Source organism: Microchirus variegatus (genome assembly GCF_963457635.1).
Source record: "Microchirus variegatus genome assembly, chromosome: 1".
Taxonomy (NCBI): domain Eukaryota; kingdom Metazoa; phylum Chordata; class Actinopteri; order Pleuronectiformes; family Soleidae; genus Microchirus; species Microchirus variegatus.
In genome coordinates, this window is record NC_139802.1 from 4,632,425 (window position 1) to 4,646,972 (window position 14,548).

Consider the following 14,548-nt stretch of genomic DNA (forward strand, 5'->3'; position numbering starts at 1 on the left):
ACTAAACTCTGAAAATATCTGCTCTACACCGAGTTGTGTACCTTGTTCAAGAGGCTCTCTTGGTTGTCTCGGTGTAGAATGTGCGTGAGTCCTAACTCCACGCCTCTTTGCACCCGCTGGACCCTGCTCCTGTCCTCCAGACACGGTCGGTCTGCACAGAAAGACGAGAAGAAAACGATTTTTTTAAGGTTAGTTGGAGTAAATAGTTTATTCTGCAGTGAGGAATTTGTAAATAATGCTATTGCTAGGAACAGCCACTCGGGGACATAGAGGCTGGGTGAGTGGAGTGAGTAAAATAACTTAAATGACCATCATGGAATAATGACGATAATAATAATATATTCACGTCTTGTTAATATAGCATTTTACTTTGTATTAAAAGGGGAGGTAAAAAGAAGTTACACACAAAATAAAATCAACACATTTTTTTAGCCGGAGTTTTTAGAGATGTGGACATGAGGGCTGTAGCCTGTCTGATCTCAATAGTTTAACCACACTTTGTTGGGCTAACAGTAAAATAGGTTCAATACATTTTTGTCACCAGCCTCCAAAATGACCAGGGGAGCTCTCTTTATAGATATGAGTGCGCATTTAAGCACATATGAGGTTAATATATTTGGAATATATTCTGGAGCCTGACCTTTCATTGCAAGTGTAATGTTTATATCTATATGTGGTTGTAACAGGCAGCAATTGTTAGATTTAGTTATTAACACTAAGTGCAATATAGAGTGTCTTTTATACCTTTTTTTCAGTACAATCTAGGCCAGGGGTCTCAAACTGGCAGCTCGGGGGCCACATGCGGCCCCCCAATCGATTACATGTGCCCCCCCCCCCCACTTAATATCATGTTATAATTAAAACATGGCCCACGACCTCACCGTCTTTTAAACACGGTGTGTAGCCGAGGCACAGCTGCCAGCGAGGTGATAGAATATAATATGCTTGCTAGCAATATTTTTTATAACAGTAATAATAGGACATTTGGTCATAATTATCCCATTATTAAATGTATCATATACAACATTCAATTACATATATATATAAATACGCTTGTTAGGGCCCGAGCCATGAATGGCGGTGGCCCGAAACGGCTCCTGGTACAAATTTTAATTACAGTTGTCCACACTATTATTTATGTAATTTAAAATAAATGTCTGTTTTTGATATTAATACATTAATTTTGCATCATAAATAGTATTACGTACAGTATATGTGTGATATCATGATGCAATATTGTGATAAGTTGTTTTATTTTCCCCCACTTTTTGTTCTAGAGGCCGGCCCCCTCTTGACCACAACAGATGTGCATTGGCCCCCAGGTCATTTGAGTTTGAGACCCCTGATCTAGGCAATCTGATGGCTATATAAACACACCTGAGTAAAAACGTACTCAAAATGTTTAAAATCGGATTTGAATTTGTGAAATTTGGTCTAAAACGGTCTAATTTCGTGACTTCTGCACAAATATATTGCTACTTTATATCAATACTAACTCAACAACTTTCACTCAACAACACATAAGAAGATGAAAAAACTTTTTTTTTAAGCCTGATGATGTGTCATATTAACCCCCCCAGGATGTCCATATAAGGAGTTGTGTATTATTCCCACTGCAAATTACCATGGGTGCACCTGCGGCACAGATCCATGTTGCTCATAATATTAATACCCCAGCAGGTGCTCGTTGAAAATAAATGCATAAACACGTGTTAATTAATAAATACACCTTAAATGTGCAAATTAAGAAAATATTAATGGAATTCCAAAAGGTCTACGTAACACTGACCCCCCCCCCCCCCTACTCAACCAGACTGCCCTGCACTCAAGTGTTTTACAACCTTTCAAAGCAGCATCGTGACTGAGAGCGAGGTGACTTGATACCTGCGTTGAGCAGCACCAGAGCACTGAAGAGAGCGATCTGCTGCTCCGTGAGCTTCAGAGCACACATGTCGTGAGCAAAGTCAAACACCGCTGTGATCAAATCCCCGCACGCTGCAGGAGAGAGGGACAACGCATGATGAAGCGCCACATTCATAAAACCGTGATGATTTCAGATCTGCTCTTATATGAAGGGTGCGAAGAAGTCCTCACCCAAAGACTTGAACACTTCAATCCCAGCAAATTTCCCGTCAAAGAAAACCGTGTTGTTCTCCGTGTTGAAAGAGCGACTCATCCTGACCAGAACGACCTCCATGGAGCCTGCGTGACAAAGGGGGGGGAGGGAAAGGTAGCGGTTAAATAAGAGGGTGAGGGAGAAGGCAGATGGTCTCATCTTTAAAGAAGCAGTTGACCTCACCTGTCTTCAGCAGTGCAATCTGGTCATTCTGGCTGAGCGTGCGGAAACCTGGGATGTGCTTCGCAAACTCCACCACATACTGCACGGCGTCGGTCAGTCGGATCGCGCAGTGCTGCCACATGTCATCCTCTGACTGAGAGGAGGACAGAGGAGACAGAGATGCAGTGGTAAGCACTATCTGAAGGCTTCAATCTGAATCCTGGATTGACCGAGACCTTCTTGTATGGATTTTGCATGTTTTCCTGTGTGTGTGTGTGTGTGTGTGTGTGTGTGTGTTCTTGTACTTGCGGCATACTGAGGACCAGTGAGTGTTTTTAATTTAGTATGTTTTTGTCTAATTTTGGGCTAAAAATTTTGGGTCAAATGTTTTTTTCAAATTTTGAACCACATAGTATAGTATGACGTTTTTGTCAAATTTCCGACCAAAATTTTTTGGTCAAAATGTTTTTTTAATTTTGGTCGACATAGTATAGTATGACGTTTTTGTAAAATTTTGGAGCAAAAAAAAAAAAAAAAAAAAAAATTTGAAAAAGTTTTCCAGCCCTTTTTGCTCTGGGGCTCCACCTGCAGACATTTTATGGTACTGCAACCAGTAGTTCTTTGTAGATGTCATTCATCATGAACATGCAAACTCCATCACAATTGGATATTTATCCAAAATTGTTCAGCCCTAGTCAGGACCATTGATTACAACCAGAAATTCAGGTTATTGGTCAATATCAGCTGCTATCACAGTAATGTCCACTCAAAAATACCATGCTTTAACGTCTATTTACTTCTGAATCACTGTGCGAAATACAGGGGGGTCTGGGGGGGTTAGACCCCCCTGAGTAACACTCAAGACCCCCTGAAAGCCTCAAATGAATAATTTGAGGGGGGTCTAAACATGTTACACTGTAATTGGAAAGCAAGTTTTTTTCCTAAAGATATTTGTAATTTCAGTCTTACATATATGATCTACATACATAATACACCTTGCATTTTTTCTTATCCTTTTTAACCAGACAAAATGTCAATTATTTTATTTCTAATTGTGCATTTTTAATGTTTTAATAATTGCTTTCCAAATGGGCGAAATGGAAAGGCCCACACAAGCCCACATCTGACAGGGAAGATAGCCAATACTGCAGGGTGGCACCTGGGGGTGGTGACACAGTATTGCGCAAAAAATGGGAGCTGGGACCCCCCCCCCCCATTAATAATGGGTATTTCGCACACTGTTCTGAATGTAAACACAACTTACACAATTCATAATATATTCTATTGAAGAAGACCTAAAAACATAAAAATGTTGACTGATTTAATAAATCAAGTGAGAAATAGCAGCTTGATTTTCCCAATGATTTTCCAGCCTTTTACTCAGGATTTGTAATGTTTTAAGCATGAATGAATGTGTCATTCATTTATCAATCATGTAACAAAATAGCACTTTTCACAAAAGGTTTGCCATGGATGGGTGTTTGAGCAGATCACGGTGGGTTTACTTTGCTCTGGAAGTCTTGAATCTCCTCTCTGCTGAAGAGTTTCCATTTGAGAGCCTGCAGCTCCTCCACTCTGTACTTGCTGGTCTCTCGGTGGGAACGCACAATGCTGGCACAAAGCTCATCTAGAAAGGAAAAAAAGGGCAGAAGCGCTCATAAATGTTGAGAATATTGCACACTATAAGACGTACACGTGTACGTGCTCCTGCACAGTTTTTCGCACCGATGTTTCGCAGAGAGTGAGAATAAATACTGTAAGACTCCTCCAGAGCGCTGTAGGGATGAAGCGCCATCAGATCGTGGGGCGGCTGCCTTGAATCAAATCCTGATGGGAAAACAAACGAGTATGTAACATGAGGCGGGTAAAAGAAACGTGGAGTTTGATTTCACACGTCAGAGCCTCACCTCTTATGTCAGGGTGTCCGCTGTTGCCCCCCCTGCCCTGGGATCTGGAGGTGGGGGAGATGCCGGAGCTCCTGTAGATCAGCCCCTGCGACTCGTTTGCGGAGTACACCAGGTAAGGATGGACATCAGCAGTGTAGTCCATATAGGCTGAAGTCATGGGCTGAAGGAGCTGGGACGCACGGTCTTGTCTGGCTTTGTTGGGGAAGGACAACACTGACTGGGCGTCTCCCTGAAGCTGCTGCTGCCGCTGCTGCTGCTGTTGCTGCTGCTGCTGTTGCTGCTGCTGCTGCTGACGGTGCTTCTCCACTTCAGCGATCAGAGAGTCACGCTGGCTTTTGGACATCCGTCCAAACTTCACAGCTGAGGAAAATAAAGAATAATGGGAAAAAAATGTAGAGAAGAGAGAGTAGAGGAGGTGTTTCTCTGTGTGGCTGCGTTTGTTCCTCACCATCTTTGCTCATGCCCTGTGCCAAGCACTTCTGCAGACGGCAGTGCTGGCAGCGGTTTCGGCTGGCCCGGTCAATCTGACAGTTACTCTGCCGGGAGCAGGAGTAGGACACGGTGGGCAACTGGCTGCGTCGGAAAAATCCCTGAAGGGTGAAGAAACGCAAGGTTAACGGTCTCTGAAGCAGGTGATTGAGCTACAAAAGTCTGATATCAGGGGTTGACCAAGTTGTGACCGACCTGTGGACTTAAGAGAAATAATTTAAACAGCCAGCATCAGGAGAAAAGTGTGAGACTATTATGACACAAAGCCACACAAAGCATCATATGAAGAAGAGCAGATGTTGTTGCTCTTTGAAGAGAGAGCTGGACTTTTATGGATAACTAAAGGTGCCATATGTAAGAATGTGGCCCAAAACGGTTATTACATTCAAATTCAAAATACCGAGGTCTTTTAGGTTTCGTTTTCTGACGTAAATGGCAACCCGTGGTTGCTCGGCAGCTGAGACTCCACTGACTGCAATGATTGGTAGACGGCGGTAGGTGGCGCCACATGATAAAACATGATTTCAAAACATAAACATGATTTGCAGTCTGCAAAATATTTTTTTTAATGCAAATATTTTGTCTGTACTGTTGTTGTTGGTGAGTTCAGTTTGTTATATGAACATTATTCCTGAGTCTCTGTGACATATTAGGAGGATTTTATGGCCAGTTGCTTTAGATTTATTACATAATGCACCTTTAAAATTACCTCTTCAACTTCTGGTTAACGCAAATATCTAATCAGCAACTCAAGACGCTGAAGTTCAAATCGAGGAAGAAAAGGGATTTTACCACGGCTCATTGTTGGTGCTGAGTATTTCAGAAACTATTTCACACACAATCACCTCGAGGGTTTTACAGAGATTTGTCCAAAAAGAGAAAATAAGCAGAAGACACAGGAGACAGGTTCAAGACAATAGAAAGATGTACCGGCACGGTCCACTAGGGGGGCCATAGCCCACACTTTGGGAATCAGTGAGTTACTCCATAATATTTCTGTGTCAGTGATCTGTGCTTTAACAGCTTTAACCCGGCTCTGGTTAATACCAGACAGCTGGTTTTATATTGAACAGACAAAAAGATAAAAGTAAAACAATCACATGTGTACGTGCAGCATGTGTGTGTGTGTGTGTGTGTGTGTTGCAGTTCACCTTGCAGCCCTCACACGTGATGACTCCATAATGCACTCCCGAGGACTTATCACCGCAGATCTTGCACGGAATGACTTCAATCTGGGCTGAATAAACACAGAGAGGCAACAGCAGTTTAAATCACTAATGTTATTGACGGACAGGAACAAAATATGAACCACGGACGTTCAGAAATAACACACAGAAGAAAGATGTGGACGGAGAGGAATAGAAGGTGGAGAGTTTCTCATTCGCTTCTTTAGAAATTACTTCGAGGTTCAACCGAGGGCCTGTAGAGTTTCTATGTTCTCCTTGTGTGTGAGGGTAAATACAGAGGTAAATAGGACAGAAATGTGGTCACGTGAGAGTGACTGCTTGTTCATCTCTATATGTCGGCCCTGTGATGGACTGGCAATCTGTGCCCAGGGTGAACACGGCATTTCACACAAGTCCGTTGATAAAATCAGCCATTCTTGATGGCTTTTTGTGACTTAAAGGTGCATTATGTAATGAATCTAAAGCAACTGGCCATAAAATCCTCCTAATATGTCACAGAGACTCAGGAATAATGTTCATATAACAAACTGAACTCACCAACAACAACAGTACAAGCAAAATATTTACATTCAAAAAAATATTTTGCAGACTGCAAATCATGTTTATGTTTTGAAATCATGTTTTGGCAGGTGGCGCCACCTACCGCCGTCTACCAATCATTGCAGTCAGTAGAATCTCAGCTGCCGAGCAACCACGGGTTGCCAGTTACGTCAGAAAAACGAAACCTAAAAGACCTCGGTATTTTGAATTTGAATGTAGTAACCGTTTCTGGCCACATTCTTACATATGACACCTTTAAGAGTTGAAAGTTGCCTCAACCTAGCACATGAGGCAGATGTAGGACAGCAGCTTCTGTGTCCCTATAGGAGCTAAAAACACTGATTTATGCCACAGAGATATTGGTAGGCATTGATTTTACTAATGATCATTATTGTTATTATTGATCACTTTATTAGGAACACTGCACCGACACCGATTACTTTAATACGATTTTCTGTCACTGGCCATAAAGACTACATTATAAAACCAAAGCTGCAGGCTGGACTTTGGACCTTTGGTCTGATTTAACACAACAGTGAAGACTTTAAGAGGAACACACTACACTGATATTGATCGGTTAGTAAGGAACACAATATTGATCACTTTATTAGGAACACGACACTGACACTACTCAAGTCTACTAAACTACTAAAGTCCTATAGGAGTGGGACTTTGTGGCTCTGTGATTGGTCAAAGTACTAATTAATTATTTTTAATTACTACCTTGACCAATGAAATGATAACTATTTTTATAAATAATTATAAAATACTACAGAAAATTCATTTAAAAGTAATTAAAAAGTAATACACACCCATATTTGTTGATTAACACACACAAAGAGCATGGTATGATTTTAACTGAACAATATATATACGGTATAATATCATGTTAATCATTTGTGATTTGGAAGTCATATTTTTAATAAAACCCACTCATTTCTTTAGAAATCACTAAGTAACATCTTGGTAAAAAAAAAAAAAAAAAGTAATGTTTCCTATTTCAGCATTACACTGATGGTATATTATAGTAATTCTTATTACCAAGATATTACATGAATATTACTTTGGAAATAATGTGGTATTAGTGTAATATAAATCTCCTTTTATTACTACAATCCTATATTGTAACTTTCAAGGTGGAAATGGTATGGTATCCCCATAACATTACATCCCATTACAATATTAGAAATACTTTTAGAACTTCATTTAAAATCCTAAAAAAAATACAATTTGTCACCATCTATGGTAAAAAAATTGTCCACTAACATTGACACTGCAGTAATTCAAGTGGGGAGTGATTCCCACTGTGAGAAGCGATGCCTTCACTTCAGCTGTACTTCCCCTGAACCATCCATCAGTCACTGTGTGACCAGAGTGAAGGTATTTTCCTCTCAAACGCCCCTTACCTTAATACAAAAGAAAAAAAAAAACTGAACAAAACAACATCAAATACGACGCGTCTTAAGAAGTTGTGGAATATTTGCAAATGGAGAAAGACGGAGAATGTGAAGGTGTCAACCTCAGAGTCCTTTTAAGTGGTTGACCCGACTTCTCTTTCACTCTGACTGTCCCTCTTTCATGTCACTTCTGTCTTTGTGAATCCTTCTCTGTCTCGCTCATAAAGGACACAGCTGCCAGTAATGCACTCTTCTCCTTCCTCACTGCCAGTAATGGCCATCCCCCTCTCACCTCCACCCCCCCCCTCACCCCTGATCTCAGTAAACTCTTACACCCCTCATCCTATTTTGCCAAATGGCGATTTCTGTCAGAAGTCATTAGATTCGACGTGGGAACCCTGATGTGGTGACAGGTTGTGGAAAAGGCTTGTGGTTCTGCGTTCTTACCGACTACATGTCGGCTCGAAGATTGGAGCGGCGTTCTTCACCGTGCTGCAAATCTCACAATGCAATCATAACATTTGTAAATAATCTCTCCCGCCCGAGTCCCCCGTCACCTGCTCACTTCCTTCTGCAAATCGTCATCTGCAGAGCTCGCGTCCGACGGTTCTTCGCAGTCGCGTTTGCATTTCCGTGCATATCTGTGTCAGAAATGTTCGAGAGTGTGTGTTAGTGTGTCAGTGTGTGCCCTCTTTGTTTAGTGCCACGTAGAGGGATCACTCGAAGGCTCCTGAGCGGGTCAGTCGCTCATCTGCGGTGATGTCAATTCAGATAAATAAAGCAGCGTGACGACGCTGCAGGAGGAATCACTGCAGAAGCGACTGCGCGGGTTCTACTAATAGAGGAGACTGTTGCGATTAACCTCGAGATTGACCATGATAAGGAAGAAAGAGTTTCACCGATTTTTAAAAAGACAAGCCGATGATATGATACTGTGTCTGTCTGCAAACTAAATATCAGAGAGCAGCACTGGTCACATCACATCAGGGTGTCTTTTTTTTTTTCTCTTTCTTACTTTTCTGCTATTTCAGTTCTGATTGTCAACCTCAAACAACAGGAAAGCCACTGTGACCCACAACCTTTCGCAGTTTGCACGCGCACACGCACAAACTTGTTTTTTCTATCTCCGTGAGGAAACCTGATAGACATAAAGCATTCCCTAGCTCCTTACGCTAACCTTAACCATCACTACTAAGTGACTAACCCTAACCCGAGACTAGGAACCACCAGACAAAGGGTCAAAATGTCTCCACGAAGATAGGTTTGCACGTTTTTTTTTTGCTCCCCACGGGCAAAGAAAAACATGCACATGCGTAAATTCACACACTTTACTCTATTCCTTGTTATTTTGTGTCTTTATAATCAAAAGTTGTTAAAAAAAAATATATCCACACACTATTCCTGCAAAAACTTTCGGTAACACATACCGAAACACATATTCACCATTAATTAGTTTATTACTAGTCGCACACTATAGGCCTTTATTAGTAATCATCAAGCACATATTAACACCTTATTCTACCTTTTTTATGACATGAATTAAGATTTTTCCTACATAAGGTGTCAACACGTGCTTAATATTTGCTACTAAAGGGCTAGTATGCTACTGACATGCATGTCGGTAAGCACCTAGTTCAGGGGTCTGCAACATGTGGCTCCAGAGCCACATGTGGCTCTTCAGCCCCTCTGCAGTGGCTCCTTGTATAGCTTTTGTGTGTCTACGTGTTTAAAAAGCTCGACAAACGTGTGTTTGAAATATGGGAAACCATTCCCGACACTTCAGTGAAGTAACACGTGTACATGAAGACGTCCTGTCCATCTGTGAATCCACATACTTGTGCCAGACAGTTTGTCTCAAGCATGAACTACATAGAATACAAATATTGCTTTATTTATTTCAAATTCCACAATTCAACAATGGAAGGACTAAAGGTCAACATAATTCTGTGTTTTATTTCAAAGTAAGAGGTTATTTTTATAGTCTTTACATAAATGCAACAAACTAATAGTTATATTAGTATAACTATTTATATATAGTATAACTATATTATTAACCATATATATATATATATATGGTTTACCTTAAACTTTATACATTATTATCTTTATTTTACGGGTTAAATAGGTTTTGCAGCCCCAGATTGATGTGTGATTTGAGTGAAGAGATGACAAAAAATATTTTCTTTTCATACTAAAGGATACAAACCCCTGACCTAGTTAACGGTGAGTATGTGTTCCCTAATCTAAAGTGTTACCAAACGTTCAGTTAAATCATAGCTGTATGTGATAGTTCAATTGTGCACGAGACGTGAAGCATTTTTATCTGGAGCAAAATCGTCATCGACGTCGGTTTTTTTCAGTTTTCAAACTATAAGTGAAACGGTCTTTGATGGCCAGCGAGAGACGTAAGAAACCAGGGGCTTGAAAGGGGAAATGATCTGAACACCGGTTTAACACGGAGCAATCTGAACTCACCGTTTTAATGTGTGTACGTGTTATCTGCAGCCACAGGCCGACACCAATCACACACGACACCTGTGTGACTGTGTGTGTGTGTGCGTGCGTGCGTGCGTGCGTGTGCGTGAGAGAGCGAGCGATAAAGAGAAAGTAATATAAAGATGAAGTGGTTTCTTTATTCATCTTTGAGGGGTTGTTGAGTTTTGCTCACACACCAGAGCTTTGTTTCACATTGACAATACACACGTCGACTTTTAAGTCTTATCTGATGTACTGTGTTGTCAACATGCTCATGTTTGACAAGACATGGTCAAATCAACCAATCGTCACACTCTATTTTAAGTTTAAAAAAAAAACAACAACTAATTAAATAAAATCTAAAATCAATGCGTTATCAATGCACACGTGACCTTCAGAAGTGAGGTGATGTGACTGTGCAGCGATGCAGTGGAAATAAAAGCATACCATCTCCCACGTTTCCACTGAGACGCTGCCACACAGGTTAGAATCGCGTATTTACTGCCGTATTTCACCATTTAGACGTATCGACGCAATTTTTTTTAAGTATTGATAAGCAGCACACACCTTTCCGAGTTACGATACATCAGATTTAACACAGAAGAAACACAAAAACGCTGATAAAAGCCAAGAACCAAATACTGTGCCAGTGACAAAGAGGCCTGAAGAGGTAGAGGTAAAAAGAAAAAAAAAGAAGAGGAGATTTCAGAAAGAGTGTGTGTACATATGTGGGTGTGTGCGTGCATATTTGGGGCATCTGGGGTGTGTGGGGGGACACACACACTGCCTGAAATCACCCTGTCAGCAGTCTGTTCTTTACACTGTAAACGGACAAAAAACCTCAACCTTCCTTTGACGGAAGCTTACCTTTGGTATATACGCACGCAAGAGTGCAGGCAGTGTTTGTACACACACACACACACACGCACGCACACACGCACGCACACGCACGCACGCACACACACTGACAGATTAAAAAAAACAGTGCATCTCTCACAAAAAAAGTTGCATTACATTAGAACCAATATGTGAGAAATAGTTTATACCAATTATTACTCATCTTTTATTTTTATATATATATTTATATGATAAATAAATAGTGATAAATAATAATAAAGAGTACTACTGAAGAATAGATCTAAGCTTGTTGTGTTTTAGTAAATGTCTTGCATCACTTTCTAAATAACAACGGTAAATCTTCGTGTATGTCTAAAATGTATGTATGTGTATAAACTACACGCATTTCTTCATTTGAATATTTATTTGATACAGTAAGATATAGTCATTAAAAAGATATGTATCATGTCAACTGTGAGAGAAATTCTTCTATTTACAGGAGGCAGAAGAATGGAGGACCGTGATCTCTACAAATAACTGAAGATATTTGATAAAAGAAAGACAAAATAAAAATGCCAATAATAACAAACTGGGATATCTAACTATTTTTACACAAGTTGTTAAATTAAATCTTTTCTGAGCGACATTTCTGTTGAACATACAAGACACACAACCAAATTTCACTCATTATTTGACAACAATACATGAGCACCGGTCCCTTATCTGAGGAAAGGGCAGATTATCAGTGCAGATGTGACGCCAACGAGCGTCCGATTGATCATATTTTGACTGTGAAAAGCAGACTGAATACCACCACGGTAATGATTTGACAGTAGCATAAGGCTATGATTCAGCGCCACTCTTTGTATTTCTTTCACCATATTTTCAGAGAGAATGCGTCACCTGCAAATTCTGTCGCTCGCTTTGATCTGACGCCAACCGCCTTTTTCTGCTCTGGAAGCGCTGCTGTGCAGGTCTGTGCAGCCGGAGGAACAAGGAAATCCTTTCTGATAAAGAAACGCGATAAAGTATCTACGCAGGAATCCCCCGGAACACGACAACAAAGACTTATGAGATGTGTATGATTTTTTTGCATAATTTGTGGCAGTAGGAAGCCAATTGTGCATACGTGTGTGTTTAATTTGCAGTAGAAAATTAAAATGTGATAATAAATTGTTGTTTTCAAGTATCGACACACAGCTGAGGCGCTCACATATGTTTTATCTCGGTGCCATCTAACAAACAGCTGCAGATATATATGTGTGTGTGTGTGTGTGTGTGTGTGTGTGTGTGTGTGTGTTCTTGTAGTTGCAGCATACTGAGGACCAGTGAGGGTTTTTAACCAACAAAGTGAGGTTATTTTTACGGAGTGAGGACATTTTGGCCGGTCCTCCTCACTTTGTTTTCATTGAAATCACTTCCTTAGGTTGCTATAACATGCTTTTCTCAATTTGTAAAAAAAAAATTCAAATTTACGACATAGTATAGTATGATGTTTTTGTCAAATTTTGGACCAAAGATTTTTTGTCAAAAAAAATTTTCACATTTTTTTGTCAAACATTTTTTTCACATTTTTTTGTCAAACATTTTTTCAAATTTTTTGTCAAACATTTTTTTCAAATTTTTTGTCAAACATTTTTTTCAAATGTTTTGTCAAACATTTTTTTCAAATTTTTTGTCAAACATTTTTTTCAAATTGTTTTCAAATTTTGTGCCAATCATTTTTTTTTTAATTTTGTGTCAAACTTTTTTTTTAAATTTTGTGTCAAACTTTTTTTTTAAATTTTGTGTCAAACTTTTTTTTTTAATTTTGTGTCAAACTTTTTTTTCAAATTCTTTGTCAAACATTTTGGGTAGATTTTTTTTTTTAAATTTGGACGACAGTATAGTATGACGTTTTTGTAAAATTTTGGACCAAAAATAATAATAAAGCCCTTTTTGCTCTTGGGCTCCACCTGCAGACATTGTATGGTACTGCAACCACTAGTTCTTTGTAGATGTCATTCATGAAGTAGATATTTGTAATTGTGTTGATTTATAAAGTGGAAATGCTGGTCCTCACTTTGTTAGCACTTTTACCTGGTCCTCAGTATGCAGCAAGTACAAGAATGTGTGTGTGTGTGTGTGTGTGTGTGTGTGTGTGTGTGTGTGTGTGTGTGTGTGTGTGTGTGTGTGTGTGTGTGTGTGTGTGTGTGTGTGTGTACATTTCATTGCCTCTTTAGGACCCTTTCTGTGATAAACACTCATCTTGTCAGGACCAGAAGTCCTCAAGGAGAGCAAAAACTGATCCTTATAAGACAGAAACTAATTTCTCAGGAACTGGTTCACTAACGTTTAGGGCTAAGATTTGAATTGCGGTTATTGTTGGACATTAAAGGTGCCATATGTAAGAATGTGGCCAAAAACGGTTACTACATTCAAAATACCGAGGTCTTTTAGGTTTTGTTTTCTGACATAACTGGCAACCCGTAGTTGCAGGGAAGCTGAGACTCTACTGACTGCAATGATTGGGAGACGGCGGTAGGTGGCACCACATGCCAAAACATGATTTCAAAACATAAACATGATTTGCAGTATGCAAAATATTTTTTTTAATGCAAATGTTTTGTCTGTACTGTTGTTGTTGGTGAGTTCAGTTTGTTATATGAACATTATTCCTGAGTCTCTGTGACATATTAGGAGGATTTTATGGCCAGTTGCTTTAGATTTATTACATAATGCACCTTTAACTGATTAATGAAAAGGATTGGGACAGTGCTTTGGTTAGTCTGTCTCCTTCGAAGAACAAACCTGTGTGTGTGTTGCAGGATGGTCTATGTAAGCATCTTGCATCTCGGGACATTTTTTAGTTCTCACTTTATTTGGACGCTTTTAGTCTGTTAATTTAAAAAAAAAAAAAACTGTGTCAGAAGTCCAATGTATTCACACATATTAAAGTGAATGTGTATCATTTCCTCTGCATGCTGTCTACTCTATGAGCGTGGAGTCACTCCCTTCTAAATGCAGCGTCCTCTTTTCCTGTCTGTCAAATGTCCTCACCTGGTCTCTAGGGTCTTATCATTGCTTAGTATGGAAACACTATTTTTTTAACAGGGTCTCTGTCGGTTTCAACAAGTCAAATTTAAGACTTTTTTTAAGACCATAACGAATACAATTTAAAGGTGCATTATGTGATACATCTAAAGCAACTGGCCATAAAATCCTCCTAATATGTCACAGAGACTCAGGAATAATGTTCATATAACAAACTGAACTCACCAACAACAACAGTACAGACAAAATATTTGCATTAAAAAAAATATTTTGCAGACTGCAAATCATGTTTATGTTTTGAAATCATGTTTTGGCATGTGGCGCCACCTACCGCCGTCTACCAATCATTGCAGTCAGTAGAGTCTCAGCTTCCCTGCAACTACGGGTTGCCAGTTATGTCAGAAA

General features: G+C 39.7%; 1 protein-coding gene across 1 annotated transcript in view; it reads right to left on the reverse strand.

Moving 5' to 3' along the window:
- Positions 1 to 14,548, reverse strand: part of rorc (RAR-related orphan receptor C) — a 30,079-nt gene that overhangs the window by 1,519 nt on the left and 14,012 nt on the right. The window contains exons 4-12 of the mRNA XM_083888097.1: positions 5,826 to 5,911; positions 4,634 to 4,775; positions 4,186 to 4,545; positions 4,004 to 4,105; positions 3,784 to 3,905; positions 2,300 to 2,432; positions 2,095 to 2,202; positions 1,885 to 1,995; positions 42 to 151 (exon numbers count right to left, since the gene is read on the reverse strand). Coding sequence (XP_083744223.1) covers positions 42 to 151; positions 1,885 to 1,995; positions 2,095 to 2,202; positions 2,300 to 2,432; positions 3,784 to 3,905; positions 4,004 to 4,105; positions 4,186 to 4,545; positions 4,634 to 4,775; positions 5,826 to 5,911 — 1,274 coding nt within the window. The remainder of the gene's footprint in view (positions 1 to 41; positions 152 to 1,884; positions 1,996 to 2,094; positions 2,203 to 2,299; positions 2,433 to 3,783; positions 3,906 to 4,003; positions 4,106 to 4,185; positions 4,546 to 4,633; positions 4,776 to 5,825; positions 5,912 to 14,548) is intronic.